Consider the following 17,204-nt stretch of genomic DNA (forward strand, 5'->3'; position numbering starts at 1 on the left):
TTTTCATGGTTATGAAGATTCCTATTTGTCAGCGAGCAAATTACTGCTGGTGCTATTTCACAGGAGGCAAGTCATCCATTGATAATGCTATTATATTAATCCGGATTTTGCCTCTCTCTCTCTCTCTCTCTCTCTGCTTCCAGTCTATGGTGCTGCTGCTGCAGAGCCAGAGACAGTACGTGTTTGAGTTTGACGCCTCAGGTCGTGTCACAGCCGTCACCATGCCCAGTGTCGCCCGCCACACCATGTTCACACACGTGTCAGTCGGCTACATCCGCAACACCTACAACCCGCCAGAAAGCAACGCCTCCATCATTCACGACTTCAGTGAAGACGGCAGACCTCAGGCCACGCATTACCTGGGCACCGGCCGCCGCGTCCTCTACAAGTACGGCAAGCTGGCAAAGCTTTCAGAGATTGTGTACGACAGCACTGCCGTCACTTTTGGCTACGACGAGACAGCTGGCGTGCTGAAGATGGTCAACCTGCAGAGCGGGGGCTTCTCTTGCACCATCCGCTATCGCAAAATGGGCCCGCTCATCGACAAGCAGATCTACCGCTTCAGCGAAGAGGGTATGGTCAACGCAAGGTTTGACTACACCTACCACGACAACAGCTTCCGTATCGCCAGCATGAAGCCAGTCATCAGTGAGACACCGCTGCCCGTTGACCTCTACCGATACGACGAGATCTCTGGAAAGGTGCAGAACTGTAACTTAGAAACAAACTTTGGCTGTGAATGTACCTTCTTTGGCTGACACTCACCTTTTCTCTAAACCTTTCAGGTGGAGCACTTTGGAAAGTTCGGAGTTATTTACTACGACATCAATCAGATCATCACCACCGCCGTTATGACGCTGAGCAAGCATTTCGACACCCACGGTCGCATCAAGGAGGTCCAGTACGAGATCTTCCGTTCACTCATGTACTGGATGACAGTGCAGTACGACAGCATGGGACGGGTGGTGAAGAGAGAGCTCAAGATTGGGCCCTACGCCAACACCACTCAGTACCGCTATGATTATGATGGAGACGGACAGCTCAGTGGCGTCAAGGTGGATATTTTGTTTGAAGAGTGTTGGTAGCCTATAATAATTATTTTTAAGTACGCTCTTATCTTTAGACTCTTAACACTCTCACTCTGTGAAGCGTCTTTGAGCGCTATACAAGTATAATGTATTATTATTATTATTATTATTATTATTATTATTATTATTTTTATTATTATCATTAACACTTTTAAAAAGTTGCTCTGCACAAAAATGTCTGAGTCAAAATAACATAATGTAAAAATATTAGATATTAATATTATGTTCCACTTTCACCGAGTTAAACCTTTAAACCAACTTCCTTTTCAAAGTTTGGGAAATGTCAATGATTGACAACATTGACGTCAATGCGTTTAAATTTGTATAAATATAATATATATTATATATGTCTTGTGTCAGATTTTTAAAAGTACTTCCACTTGTTACCTTGGAGGACAAAAAACTGCTATAACAAAATATTATATATTCATATTATTCTCCACTTTTACTGAGAGAAATGTTTTAATCAACCTCAGTCCTGATCATAACCACCAAATATTCATTAATTTCCAGAATTGTAACCCTGTAGCCAGTTTACATAAGGCCACTGCTATTTATTATGGAGAAAGAAAAACAAAAATGTAATTATGTTATGCATACTAAATGTTAGGAAGAATTTCTTTTCACATTTTGGGATATGTCTATGCTCTTTAGCAACATAGTTTTTTTCTGTCTCTAGATTGAAAGCTTTATATAATAGAATGCCTTTTGTCTTTCTGGCTGTGGGATCAATAATTGTGGTTTTAAAGGTTTTCAATGGGGATATATTAGTCTGTAGTGTCAGTTTATTATAGATTTATTACAGGAGCTGAGGTTGAACTTCCAAAATGGGGGGGGGGGGGGAACTCACACCTTTGCCAAAATGTATGCCATATGCATTAACACAACCAAAATGAACAACAAACTCAAAATTCTAAAATGTCCCCAGTGTTGCACAAGGAATAAGTGTTCATTACATCTTGTATGACTCAGAAACTTTACTAAACTCCGTCATTGACATTACACTGTCTATTGTCAGAGCATAGTTATGGTCCCGATCGTCAAAAACTGAACCTCCTTGTTTTATCCAGGTGAATGACTGGTCCACATGGCGCTACAGCTACGACCTGAACGGTAACCTCCATCTGCTGAATCCCGGAAACAGTGCCCGCATTTTGCCGCTCCGCTATGACCTCAGAGACCGCATCACGCGCCTGGGAGATGTCCAGTACCGCCTGGATGAAGACGGCTACCTCAGCCAGCGTGGTTCAGACATTTTTGACTACAACTCCAAAGGTCAGCTACTGAGGGCCTACAATCGAGGCCCCGGCGGCTGGAGCGTTGTGTATCACTATGACGGGCTGGGCCGCAGGGTGTCCACGAGGAACAGCCTGGGACAGCATCTTCAGTTCTTTTATGCTAACCTAAACCACCCGACCAGGGTCACACACATCTTCAACCACTCCAGCTCGGAAATCTCCTCTCTCTACTATGACCTGCAGGTACATATTCTTTCCTTATATTTCGACAAATCCGCATTTATTGTATCATCTTTTCAGGGAACCCTGAAAACTGATTAATATTGTTTTTTGAGCGATACAACCTTATCCTAAAGCACAATATAAATGTACTGAATTTCTGACTGTCTCGTGATCAGGGACATTTGTTCGCCATGGAGGTGAGCAGTGGAGAGGAATACTACATAGCTTCTGACAACACTGGCACACCGCTGGCTGTATTCAGCAGCAATGGGCAAATGATCAAACAGGTAATACACAAATTGAATCTCACTTTATTTGCAAATATATGCTACAAATATAAAATCATGTGGTAAAAACTAATATGCAAAACTCAACTTGTGTCACCCAGGTGCAGTACACAGCGTACGGAGAAGTGTACCTGGACTCTAACCCAGAGTTCCAGCTGGTGGTCGGCTTCCACGGCGGTCTCTACGACCCCTTGACTAAGCTGGTCCACTTCACCCAGCGGGACTACGACGTCTTGGCCGGGCGCTGGACCTCGCCCGACTACAGCATCTGGCCCAAGATAGGGAAGGATCCCTCTCCATTTAATTTGTACATGTTCAAGAACAATAACCCCCTCAGTGACATGCTGGATGTCAAGAACTATGTCACAGGTACAGGATTAATATGCATTATGTGGTGCACATGTTGAATTTTGTTGTCTGAATATTTCCTACATAATTAAGCCATATTTTTACTTTGTAAGTGGTTGGATTTTTATTTGAAGCCATCCATCCCCATGGCATTTAAAAACACATTTCTTTCAAGAATGTAATGTTGATACCACGGAAGCCCGGAGAGGCAAGTGAGAGAGAAGAAGTCTGGTAATTAATTTTCTGATCTAAATAGTTTTCTCTTCTCTGTTTATGACTTAAGAACAAGTGGAAATGTTTTAACAGGATAATCTTTCTACGTTCCTTCACTTTTCTTTTTCATCTGTGAAAGAATGAGTTTTGTCAGGATCATTTTAAACACAAGGTACATATGAGACTTTGAGAAGTACCAGTTCACCTCCTGGGCACTGTCGAGGTGTCCTTGAGCAAGGCACCAGACCCCCACACTGTTCCCTGGGCGCTGTTTCGTAACTGCCCACTGCTCCTAATACTAGGATGAGTCAAATGCAGAGTCTAAAATCACTGTTGTGCTGTGTACATGTGTGTGACCATTAAACGGGGATTTAAAATCCTCTATTTCCATTTCCATCAAAGATTATTTCTAGCCAAAAGACATGACAATAATGTTACATAACTTGCTAACGCACAAATTAATACCTTGTGTTTGGAGTGCATGGAGAAATTAAAACTCAGCTGGAAGAAAATAGGAATGTTTTAAGTCCTATTTTGTTTTTAAAAAGGGGGGTAGTGGTGCACTTCAGCCTCTTGTGGCCAGAATGAGTATTACAACAACTAACGCTTCCTGTTTTACAAATGAAAATTAAATAAATGAGTGACTTACATAGAGGATCCTGGCAAAACCTTTTTTTTTTCACCTGTTTTTAATTCATAAACAGAGGAGAGAAACAATTTAGAGCAGACTTAGAAGATGGATCACCAGAAATTCTTTATAGAACTTGGCTCTCAGGGCTTCCGTATAACAGCAGAAGAGTCAGATAACACCCACACTCATGTGCTGAGACAGTAATGTCAGTTCAATCACATCTCAAGAACAACTTAGCTTGTTATGTCCTGACATTGTCTCTAATATCTAGTGTGCAGAAGAAACTGATTGCTGTGGGAAACATAGTTTATGCAAGTAGAAATGTACTGCAGTTGGCATAGTAGGTGATAGCTCTGCATAACACCAGATGAGTCATGCAAGCAAACACACTTCACTTTATGATGATAAAAAATGATTAATTTGCTCCCGTGTTTAACTTTGTAATTCCGCTAATTAATTTCCCTCCTGTCTGCTGTAGATGTGAAGAGCTGGCTGGTGATGTTTGGCTTCCAGCTCAGTAACATAATCCCAGGGTTCCCCAGACACTCGCTCTACTTTGTGGAGCCGCCATACGAGCTGCAGGCCACCCAGCACTGTGAGAACGGACAGGTACGGCACGCTGTGCTGCAAATATTAACCCTATTATAGTGATTCAGCTGTTTATGTTAATACAGATCAGTCAAAGCTTTCTTCTTTTTTTGTCATGTAGCTCATCACTGGTGTGCAGCAGGCAGCGGAGCGTCACAACCAGGCCTTCATGGCCCTGGAGGGTCGTCTCCTCAACAAGGAACGCCGAAGACGCAAGGACAAGCCAGGTCACTGGTTCGGCACCAGCACCCCCATAATAGGAAGAGGAGTAATGCTGGCTCTGAAGGAAGGCCGAGTGGTGGCCGGCATCTCTGCTTTGGCCAGCGACGACAGTCGTAAAGTGGCTCTGGTGCTCAATGGTGCCCAGTACCTCGAAGGCACCCATTACACCCAGGACGGGAAGGACTGTCACTACTTTGTGAAGGTCGGCTCTGCTGACAGCGACCTGTTGGCCCTGGGGCTTACTAACGGGCGCAAGTCACTGGAGAGCGGTATCAATGTGACGGTGAGCGGACGCTCGAGGAGAGGAGTGACTGTGGAGTTTGCAGTTCCATCGTTAGTACTGAGTGTTAAATACGGGCTCGCTGCGGACGTGGTGGATGAAGAGAAGGTAAGACTGTTGGAGCTGGCCAGGCAGAGAGCCCTGGCTGGGGCCTGGTCCAAGGAACAGCAAAGGGCCAGGGATGGGAAGGGAGGCAGTCGCCTCTGGACGGAAGGGGAGAGACAGCAACTCCTAACGACAAGTAGAGTACAAGGCTACGATGGTTACTATGTACTGCCTGTGGAGCAGTATCCAGAACTGGCTGACAGCAGCAACAACATCCAGTTCCTCAGACAGAACGAGATGGGTAAGAGGTAACAGTCCACCTGAACTCGCTTGAAGGGCAGACTCTTCCCTCTCTCTCCCCACTTTCACTTCTCTGGATCCTGCTCCTTTTTTCTGCCCAGCCTCCTCAACCCCACTCCTCTCGAAACCCATGGAGAAATAACCAACTAACGGGGTTACTCACGGAACGCTGCAGGGACTTTTGAAAAGAATGAAAGATATTATTGTTCATTTTACTGCCACAGGCAAAAGATTTAAAGTTTAGTCAAACGTTTTGTTTGTTTTTTTGAAAAAACTTTAAACAACTGAAAAAGCACTGAAGAACTTTGAGAACTGTTGCTTAATGAATAAGATGATTCCCCTTTTTAAAAAAGATAGTGATATTTTCGCCCATATTTTTTGGGTCACACAGAGTGGCCGTGACAGCTATCGAACACGCGGTGGAGTTGTACTGCGCTGGGTTCTGCGGTGAAGGCTTTTCTGTCTCTAATAAACACTGAAGGCACAGGGACCAAAGTGGAGACAAAGCCCCTCCAGAGTTCAGCCATTACAACTACACATCAAAGGAGGACATCATAAACCGCGACAGACAAGGCAATGTTAAAGGTCGTCCAATACTATGAGTCGTCTCCCTGTCTCAGGCCTCCCATCGTCCACCACGGACCAGTCCTCTGCTGCTGAGGCACATCCAACCAAGCAACACACAAGCTAACGGCATCCTTGATCAAATCCAAGCTGTTCATGGACTGGACAACAAACTTTTTAAAAAAACAAAGTGAAAAAAAAAGTGACGGCTATATTTGTGGACAGTGGTATCACACAGCATTGTTTATTTTAAAATGGAGTGAACAATCATATTACTACATATGTGTCCGACTACACTAAATTTCAGGATGTTGCGTATATTGTAGATGCCGTAGTTTTGTACGTTTCAGTCGCGGTAGAATTGTGAGACTTTCACCAAGGCACTTCTGTACAGAACGTTCAAACACACCACTCACAGAGTCCGGAAAACATGTTGACTAAGTTAGTATTTATTTTATTCTTTTTTTATTTATTTATTCTTAGTACTATATGACAATCATGAATGAGTCACCAGTTCTATTCCAAATGAACATTAATGGATGAGTTTATTTTCTTTTGTAAAATATGTAAGAAATGTTCATTTTGTTTTTGTATTAATTTCAGTTTGCTGCCAGGGGCAAATAATAGTCACTCTCAAAAAGAATAATTTATGTAATAAAGTGTTTAAAAAAAAAAAAGCGGTTTATACTTTAAATAAAGTCTTTAAAACTGTGAAATCTGTTTTTTCGAGCTATATTTCGATGTACAGTGTATAGACCTACCTTTATGCAGCACAGTAGAATATTGTCCAGAATATCAAGTTTTATATTTCTAAGAGGAAGTGGCTTGTAATGTGCAAAATCTTTAGCTGGTCTTACTACTCTAGAGTTTTGTGGCACTCTAATACTCCATATCTACAATATCAACCCCCAGTTTGTTGTTTTTGACTGTTTTTTTGTTTGGAAGCAGAGATATTTCTGTCCTAGATCCCAACAGCAGTAGCAGTAATGGATCCCTCTCACTGTGAAGAGACTCGTGCTGGATGTCATAATGTACCAAATCAGTATTATCAAAGGATGATTCTTATACATTCACTGAAACGAGACTCTTCTGAGAACCTTATCAATAAAACATAATTGTTTCCTTCAACTGAGCAGCGTCTAGTTCACTTTCATCTCGTTTTGTTTGTGTTTGAAGATGATTGATGTTCTTTTTAGACTTGAATGGCATACATTAACATTAGTTGCGTTTCAAAGTAATCATGGAGTGTTGTTGGTGTACTGGAAAAAGCTCCATTGACTGAAACAAGCAGAATGTTCCTTCTTTGTTGATTGAGCATCAACTTTACTGAATAGGTACGTCTTTGTTCCAAATATTGTTTGAAATAAATAATTACATAAACGACATTGATGTCTTAATGGCATGCCTGTAAACAACCACACAACTACAGTGTTCCTCTCTCTTCAAATATATTGCTTAGATTTCTAAGCACACGCACATAGGGGCCAATATGGTTTGCACCGACTGTTCATCGATTCTGATGTGCCATTTAGGTACCCACAACAATTGCGCCTGTTAAGTGCTTACAGATAAATGTTTTTGCCTGGGATAATTTTACTCTACTCTATTGAATTGTAAATGCCTCACCCCCTTTCAGCTGTGTTAGGAGAGGTTCAAGTGTCTATAATAATCAATATTTTTATAATAACAATGGATCACATGACTACAGTGCTTTCAGAAAAATTCTTTTCACATTGTGTTGTTGCAGCCTTGTGCTAAAATCATTTCTATTTTTATTCATTTTTGCTCACACTTAACACCCCATAAAGACATAGCAAAAACAGTACTTTATATACATATATTATTATTTTCAGATATATTCATTAAATTAAATATCACCTTGACATAAGCGTTTGGGCAATGTGCTGTGACGCTTGAAGTTTTGCTCCAGTGCGTCCAATTTCTCTTGATCATCTTTGCGATGTTTTGATTGAGGTCCAACTGTGGTAAATTCAATTGATTGGACGTGATTTGGAGCGGCACACAGCTGGGAATATAGGTTCTCACAACTGACTGTCAGTAGTAGGGAAAGCACAGGTGTTACTAATAACACTAATGATGGCTCTGTCCTATTTCAAGTGTTCCAGTGAGTGACAGTGAACCAGCATGCACGATACCGGGAACCTGGAATCAAAGCAACCATCGTTAATGTCATTATTTACACCTGTGCTTTTCAAACTGTAATGTCTCTACTGTCATTACATTTCAGCCCTGTATCCAAAGGTTGACTTAATTAAAACTCACATCAGCAACAAAAAAAACTCAATTATACAGTGCTACAGTAAATGTACTTGGTTACTTTCCATCACTGCCTTTAAGGTACTGTGCATCAAGAAGCACTGGAGAGACAGTTTTGTGTAAAACTATCATGTCATGACATGTCAGTTTTGTGTAAAACTGTCTCTCCAGTTGTTTAGTTTCACATGGCTTCACTTTTGTGAAACATACTGTTAACGTGTCAGGCAGGCAGCCATGTATCCACCAACATCCTGCCCTAGCAGCTGGGTTATAAATAGTTGAATGGATCCAGCCAGGCCCTGTCGGCTACAGTATACAGATCTATACTCCCTGCTCTCCTTTAACCTCCCACACACATACTGCAATCCATCAAATGTACACAAATGACAAAGCCTTCCATTTCATGGGAATAAATTATTTTAATGCAAGTTTCTCATCCAAAGCAAAAAAAAGGCATCTGACAGGTCATTTGGTTTTTTTTTGTTAAGCAATCACAACTTTTTTTCTCATATTTTCAGTTTTATCTCCAAGGTATGTAATAAAAAATAACATTGGAATCATTTTTCATATCAAGATCACAATGAGAAAAAAAACATTGTGGCCATCAACTGTTAACAGTAATCAAACATAAATCACTGTCATCTTTTAAAAATGCATTCCATTTATCGTCATATGATTCCACCTGAAGACATACGTCGGCAAAAACAGCTTCTGTGCAAATGAAAGGGATACATTTCAAGCATCAGCTTCTTAAGAGCGCCCTGTGGCTCATTAACAGCCGGGTGTTGGTGGCCTTTGGGGTATAGGGTGGGTGGGGGGTGGGCAGGGTAAGGGGTTGTACTTGGCGATGGAAAATAGCAGAGGGGGATTTAGGGAGGGTTGGAGATGGTTGACAGGGCAGGCAGGAGTATCTTACAGAGGTAATCATCATAAAGTGCCAAAGAGCCTCACACTAGATTAGCCTGAGATCCAAGTATACTGTACGTGTGTGTGTGTGTGTGTGTGTGTGTGTGTGTGTGTGTGTGTGTGTGTGCCTGTTGGTGTACGATTACAGTGAAGAGCCTGAAATTGCAGGTTAGAAGCTCAGTTACAAGCTGCTACAGTCAGAGTAGCCCCTGGACAGGGTCAGTCAGTGATGAGGGCTTCACGTCAAGTAAGTGGCTCCGGACAGAGACTTCCATATGAGATCGAGGCTTTTATTTATAGACGAGCAAAAGACTTGTAGAGCAGACGGAGAGATGGTTTTAAGGGAGTGCGAGGTTTAAGGCAGATGGGAGGGGTGATGGGACTCGAGGCACAGAAATGGGGTGCAAGGGAATAACGGGAGTTGGAGAATAGTTATGTCAGCATGTCCCAGAGACAGCAGCAACACAGAGCTGTCCAGCAGGCTGTCAGGCACGTGTCTCCTGAGTCGTCTCTTCTCCTGTCCTCCACCACGTACACTGGAGTGGGGGTGGGGGAAAAGAGAAAAAAGCAGGAAGGAATGAAAAAGGGTCGACACAGTGAAAGCAATTAGTGATTTTCAAATCGCAGAAAACCAGAGATAATTCACCGTCAGGTCTTCAGCAGTGAGCTCGAGTCTAATTACGTTCATCATGGGAGGCACATCACCATGGTAATGCCATGATCAGACAGCGTTACAGTTGAGTAAATTCAGCAGTGCTTTGAGGTATCATTAAACCAATGAAATAAGAGCTTTCTGAACTCCATGTGCTCCCAACAAGGCATTTACCTTCACATGTGGCTTTTTTTCACGTTCAGGCAACACATCTAAACAAGTCATGTGAAAGATTCTGCTACCTATATGTGAAGTTTACCATCTGTTCCACATACACAGAACAAAGTCAAACAAAAGGCCTGAAAATACCTCACCTTCCTGGTGTTCCTGATTAATCATTCATGTGGAGGTTAACACTCATCCAGCTTTTAACAACCAGGTGCAGTGACTCGAGACAAAGGTGAGTGTGTTACCAAGGTGACCGGCTCCCAGACAATAGATTAAGTGAGGCTAGCTGACACTTATCACACTGAACTCTGATAATGATATAACTGGTTAATGATTGGCCAATATTTAATAATGAATGTCTCCATCAAGGTAAGTCAAAGTGAGAATCTCGATAGCAGAACGCTATCCTTTGATAAGCCAGAAGAGGCTTATCTTAAGTCAGTCACATGAGCAGTGACACTTCACTGCTTGTGTTTAATGGATAACCGTGTAAACTGTGTTCTCGGAGAGATTCGATTTGCATATTCATTTTGAATATTTTACCATGACGAGTGCTTTTTTGTTTCACAGCTTGTGCTAAACTCGATTCTGGATGCTCAGTTGGAAGGTGCTACTAGATTGACACCTTTTATCTTATACCTGGCTTGACATCACAGTTTTAAATCCTTAATAGCTCTTACTCTACATGCCGACAGGTTCTGCAGTCCCAGTCACTGAAAGAATTCATTAAATAATCAATAGCCAGAAATCAATCAATAATCGATTAAGTAGGTTTTGTTTGTTCTTTTGCAGAAAAAAACCAAACATTTGATAGTTTTTAAGACACATTGGGCTGTATGAAACAAGTGTCGCTGGTCTATAGCTGCCTCCATCGACTCGTTTGTGTTCTTGTGTTTTAACTTTTATGTTTTAAAAAAGGGTTAGTTCTGATTCACCAAAGTCACACAATAACACAAAAAAACTTAGCGTACTATCCCTTTAATGTAAACTTTTGAGAAATTGTGATTTAAACAATGCTAAAATGTTCAAATGCTTTGATCAAATTCAAATGATCCCTTCAATATAAAAGGCTTTCCAATTTCTGATTCAAAGTTCTTTTATCACAGACATTTCGCGCTGATTCTTTAATATGCGAGTTGCAAAGGCATTTCTGTTTGGATTGTCTTTCTGGAGCAGTATTAGATAATGAAGAGGCCACAGCTAAAGGCGACAGTGGTAAAAGACCATAAATGCCATTTTCAGTAATCAATACCTACTTAAAAGCGTCCCCTGTAACATGATCGAACCCAAAGTCAGTGTCGGCTATCAGATAAGCTTGTGTCTACTTGTCTCTCCTGGTTATAGAGGCCAGTTGAGACACTCCTGATGCAGCCCTATTCCCACTAAATAAAATACATTTATTCGAAATGCAAAAGGTGAAACAATGCAAAAGGTGTGACCACAAAAGTGAAGTGAGTTTTGGCCAAAAGAAGAGCCTCTTCTCCTTTTTGTGTCAGTGTGCAGACAATGTGTCTACATAATAGGACTGCTGATTTTGGCTACACACACACCTAACACTATCTTTTGAAAAGCCTGGATTCAAGAAGGCAGACCCTTTCACAATGCGTCCCGTCTGAACACATGTAGCAGGCTCGTATCATCAGTGGTTGTCCAACCATTATGTCTTGACACCATTGTGAATGCCGTAGATATTTGCATCAATCTCTTTTGTGTGTTACCCCTCACCTGTGTTTTTGGGAGCTTCCCCATACATAGGCCCAGGAGGGGGTCCCCCATGCCAGCCAAACTGTGGTTGTGGTTGTCCAGGGTACCCATAAGGAGGCTGTCCTGGGTCAGGATAAGGACCTCCAGGGCCCATTGGTCCCGCAGGGTAGTTAGGGTAGGCTGGATTAGGCTGCTCCATGTTCACAGGGTATCCCTGTGGAGGATAACCCTGAGGTGGGTAGCCTTGTGGAGGGGGGCCCTGGGCTGGGTAGCCTGGAGCAGTGGGGCCATTGCCTGGGTATGGAGGGGGCTGCTCAAAATTCATCCTTGGGTTGAACAATCACCTGAATAACAAGAAAATAGGAGTGATGGTGAAAAAAATGGCACTTTTCCCAATTGAACTAGTCCGCTAAGTAAACACTGCAGTAAAGACAGGCAGAGGATGTGCGTACTACATATTCATCAAGTACTGATGTCAAACGGGGAGAATACAAAACAATACAATATTAAGAGCCACGAGTCATACATTAGAAATTAGAACATGATTTATTCTGATTCATTTCTTTCTGAATAAATAAAAGGAATTGTGACAGCAGTAACTTTACAGGTTGTACAACGATGATAGAAACACGAGAAATACCCAAGAAAAGACTAAGAAAACAAGTTGCTATGCAGAGCTTGACATGATGCATAACAAATGTTGAAAAGCAAAAAACAGATTATATCTACAGAAATACCTGTAGATGGATATATCATAAGTAATGTACAATACAAACCCTACATACTTTACCTACCCTAAGTGTATAATACGGCTGTAAATACCTTCTTAGTTTATTTATACTCCATAAAAGTATGAATATACATATTGATTTCCCTACAACAACAGCAGTATGCACCGTTGGGGTTAATTCTGTGAATCTTAAACAACAGTCCAGCATCATAGTTTGCGGTTATCGTTATATTTATGTGAATACAATTTGATTTGATGACAATGTAGGGTATTGTATGAACCGCAGAGAACTGCAAGTGAGTGTGTGAGGGTGTGTGTGCGTGTAATTCAGCCTCTTGAGACACATAAATGGATTCCTTTGAGTCCTGATATAAGAACACAACATTTCTAGGCAGGCACAAACAGGATGCAACCGTTTCCCAGAACAGAAAAGTACATTGCATATAGTTGTTCATCTCTAAAAGATATCTCCTACTGTCTCATGCCTTTGCAGTCTCATACGGAAAACAACCATGTCTCCACCTCCACACAGGAAAGTCCAGCACAGCGCATTATTTGTTGCCTGTGAAGGGTGTCTTATGAGTCAATAGTCAATCACAACCCACGTCCGCCCTACAAGCACCATTTTCCTACTTTCCACACTTTACAAATGGAGGACTCAGTTACACAGTGTGCAGGGTGAGGCTAATCAAATGAACTATGGGAAAGAGAAAAAGATTGCAGTGAACAATCAGGCCTGTACTGACTGTATCTTCACACGTTGTTCTCCTTTTTACTCAGAAACACAGACACGCAAACATCAACGGTGACAACATTATTAGTTTCCGTGTGACGTGTAAAGATTCCGATGCCGTTGGCTAATGTCCAGGAACTGTTTTAAGTTCTAGGCGGAAAGTACAATAAATGTTTGTGATTAGCTTTGTGTCCAAAGGTTAGTTCCACTATCAACCTCGTGAGAAGGAAGTACATTTCCCAAAGTGCCACTAAGGGCTTCTGTTAAAGCAGATCTGGGGCCATCACAGCCCTCATGCTAGCCTTCATCACTACATTTGCTCATGTAGAACAGCCACAACAAAGAAAAATGGGCCAGATGGAAAACTGCATCTCTGCTAGGCCACGATGAATTCCCCTGTCACGTTGTATATGTACACTATAAACATCTAAATAGCACTCCAAACCCTTTCTGCTCAGCTTCTCCATCCATATGAAGTCCTCTGCCTAAAACAAAGCAATGCAGTAGCTGCTAATGCATTTATCTATATGAACCAACAATGTTTTTTATTAGGTTAAAGTATAATAACTAATAAATCATTTATTTTTTCAATACCTAATTTGGTAATGGTATTAATGACAAGGTCTAAGGATGGCTCTTGGCTACCGAAAAAGAGTACATTTCATAGTAATTTCCCAATACCACAAAAATGTATGAATAAATAGACCCAAGGGGAAACGATTACTACATCCTGCTTCTACATCAGCACAAAGCCTCTCCTTGCAGTGATTTCCAAAGATGGCTGGACTTCACGACCTGAATGGGTTCTTAAAGCTACTGACAGATGGAAAGGCCTCTGTAACTATGGTTACTGTGCTCCCTGAGGAACAGAATGATCCCAGGTGGTTTGTTTTTGCTGTACCTTACGGCAGCGAGGAGCAGTAAAATAACACAATTATCAGATCTCTTTCTCTCTTCCTGTTAATCCTTGTTCCACCTCATCAAGTCATTCGTGACTAGATAGTTTTAAAGTACTGGCTAAAGGCTGAGAAAGGCCTTTTTCAAAGAGACTTTACAAATAATCCGTAATCTGACACCAATAAGGATGTTGACAGCATCAAAGTTCACCTTGTAGGTCACCTTACCTTTATTGTACCTATAGAAATCTGCACCAGTCTTTGGTATCATATTAGGTTAAACCAGGACTCTCTTGAAAAAGAGTTTTAATCTCAATGAGATAAAGGTTATAAAGGGTTCGGATGAGAAGTGATTTACAGGCCTCGTCTCTCCTATGAAGGCTTGCACAATACGTGCGTGTGTTCATTTGTATGTTTCCCATTTGTTTTTCCCTGTTGGAGTGCAAGAATTATCGACTGAGCTCTGGAAATTTCCACAGCAGTATCATGAGGATAATATTGGTAAATGTCCCCGTTGTGGGACTAATAAAGGACTTCTGATAGCACATGCAGACACACACATGGACAGTGCATCTGAGACGTCTGTGACTCCATTAAATCCCTCTGACAATGGCATTGTATGTATTGACAAAAGGAGTAAACAGGCGTAGCCAGTCCGATTATAATGGCAACATTAAACAATGTAAACTTTAAAATAAGCCACTTAATAGGTGGAAGTTGTAAACCTTTATTAAAACAATACCTTTGTTGAATCTAAGCTACCTATTTAGGGCTGCTAGCATCAGCTGTTGTTAAACTGATATAAGCTACAGTAAATGCCAAGTACAATGATCTTAACGATACTCGTGGGGGGAACATCCATGATTTCACAAGTTCCCTTTTTCTTATATAACAGTTCAAATGTATTGTAACATTGAAATTGACTGTGTATGTCAACTCTCATTTCATTTAATCAATTACTGTCATTGTACTACCCTGGGTTGAACAATGAAATGCTGCTGTAGTCCCTTTATGCTACACAAGAAAAACAAAAGAAAACAGAAGTGCATTTCTTTTTTAATTTGTACCAAACACTGGTGAATTCTTCAAATTATGGCATTTTAAAAAAGGTAATATGTCCAATCAAATTAATTTATTGCTTAATTAATTAACACATTAAAATCTTAGTTGTATCCCTAAAAAGATAGCCTTAAAAAGGGCAGGTCTGAAGCACAAGTCTATGTTGGCCTAGTTTACACAAAAAGCGCTTTATTTAATTGAGACTGTGCTTACACCGGCCGTGTTACACAGCAGCTCTGTAGCCTGGCAGCCTATGTTTACTTTGTCCACATCCACAAGACAAAGAGGCTGAGTGTATGTGTGAACATACACCCCCATTGGACTTAATTAGGAAGAACCAGAACCACAGCTGTCTCGTACAAACAACAACGTAGGCAAACATATGGACTGAGCCAAGTCACAACAAAATGATAACACAAAATATATATAAAATCAGTAACCAAAGTATTTGTGGCTGCAAAATAAATTGACATTTAGCCGCATTACATCAATTTGAGCTCGGCTATTAAGCTAGTTCGTTATTAGCTTAATATTACCATATTAGCTTTTTATGCATATTGACTATATATATCAGTATTGCAGTAGTATTAGTTTAATTTACGCCAACATTAGGTTCGGTTATCATTATAATGTTTAGGAAATAATATAAGCTGCTAATATAGGCCGAATAGAAGTGGAACCTGCAGGCCACAACCCACAGTTCAGTTTCCCAGCCCCCTAAGTTCATGATGACTAGGCTCATAAACACACACAAATATAGCTACGGCCATGTGTGCACCACCTACCTTTCAATGAATAATATCCTGGTCTGGTGTAAATAGCAGCAATGCCCGTGTAGGAAGAAACTCCTTTTGTCTTCAGAGTTTACTACAATTTTTTACCGCAATGAGCGACTCTCTCCTCTCTTGTCTCCAAACTCAATGCGTATCGCGTTTGCGGGACGTGACGTCATTTGAAGGGTATGGCACGGAGGACTGATCGTGGGCAACAAAAGAGAGGATTGGCTGAAGCATCAGTCGCTGCTCGTAGCGTCCAATCACAAGACAGAGCGATGACCGGAGGGACGGCAGGGAAAAGCGATGACTCCTGATCGTCTGACTAGATAAAAGATTAAATAGGTCCTACATCACCAAGTCAAAGATGAAATACCAAGAAAGAAGTCAAGATGGGTGACTAATAAACGTTATTCATTAATTGGTAATCGAGTTGATCTCGGATTTCTGATTTTAATAAGCTTGTGGAAACATGGCAGCTCTTTACATGCTACTATTAAGTTATATATAAAGTAATATAATATAATAACATAAATATTAACAAAAGGTGCTCTTTTATTTAACTACATCATTGTGTCTTTATTCATCAGATGCACCCGTTCGGATAAAGTGCAGTACTGGTTTTCTCCCAGCAGATGTCAGTCTATTCCCAGTCTATTCTTCTCTGAGGTGCAGGATGCTGCTGTTTCTTGCACTATAATGAACAGCCAGTGAGTTGCTAAACTGGTGTGTTATTCTGTAGTTTATATTTGTCAAAGTCTTTGTTTGATTTTTTATCTTTTTTAGGAAATGTAATTATCAGTATCAAATGCCACTCCGAGAAAGGCCCTCTAATATAAATTCAGCATATGGGGAGCACTGAAGTTTATTAAAATAACAATGATATAAATAAATGGTAGGCAAAGCTTTCATTTAAAGGAAAGCTGACAACAAGGGAACTGGATGCTTTTAAACTAATAAAGTGCTTGACAATTATCTTGGTTGCATGGTACCAATAGGATGTCTGTGTAATTTTAATAAGAACGAGCAGCTGATATCTGAGTGAGTTTGCTCAGTTTCTGTTATGACAAGAAAGAGCTATGGCTCTGGGGCCTCTCTGTACATGTTGAGCTTTAACACAAGTGTCTGTGTCTCTGCATCTTTTAGGTGGGCAGTGACAGCTCACAGACAGAGTGAAGCACGAGTGCACACACTTGTAAACAAACTTGTAAATGTGAGTGCATATATATATATATATATACAGTACAAAGAAGACAGTGGTGCCAGAAATGTATATAGTA

General features: G+C 41.0%; 2 protein-coding genes across 2 annotated transcripts in view; one reads left to right on the plus strand and one right to left on the minus strand.

Moving 5' to 3' along the window:
- The window catches only part of tenm2a (teneurin transmembrane protein 2a), a 160,163-nt gene extending 153,005 nt beyond the window's left edge, over positions 1 to 7,158 (plus strand). The window contains 7 exon segments of the mRNA XM_029440926.1: positions 144 to 701; positions 786 to 1,055; positions 2,159 to 2,569; positions 2,725 to 2,835; positions 2,937 to 3,204; positions 4,506 to 4,636; positions 4,737 to 7,158. Coding sequence (XP_029296786.1) covers positions 144 to 701; positions 786 to 1,055; positions 2,159 to 2,569; positions 2,725 to 2,835; positions 2,937 to 3,204; positions 4,506 to 4,636; positions 4,737 to 5,474 — 2,487 coding nt within the window. The 3' untranslated portion in view covers positions 5,475 to 7,158.
- Positions 7,159 to 8,702: 1,544 nt separating this feature from the next.
- LOC115014227 (cysteine-rich and transmembrane domain-containing protein 1) lies at positions 8,703 to 16,095 on the minus strand. Its single transcript, XM_029440927.1, has 3 exons — positions 15,937 to 16,095; positions 11,755 to 12,077; positions 8,703 to 9,745 (listed from the first exon to the last, which is right to left on the minus strand). The coding sequence occupies exons 2-3, from the start codon at positions 12,056 to 12,058 to the stop codon at positions 9,642 to 9,644; spliced, it is 408 nt and encodes a 135-aa protein (XP_029296787.1). The 5' UTR covers positions 12,059 to 12,077; positions 15,937 to 16,095; the 3' UTR covers positions 8,703 to 9,641.
- Positions 16,096 to 17,204: the final 1,109 nt, after the last annotated feature.

The sequence above is a fragment of the Cottoperca gobio genome, chromosome 10, assembly GCF_900634415.1.
Source record: "Cottoperca gobio chromosome 10, fCotGob3.1, whole genome shotgun sequence".
NCBI classification, from domain to species: domain Eukaryota; kingdom Metazoa; phylum Chordata; class Actinopteri; order Perciformes; family Bovichtidae; genus Cottoperca; species Cottoperca gobio.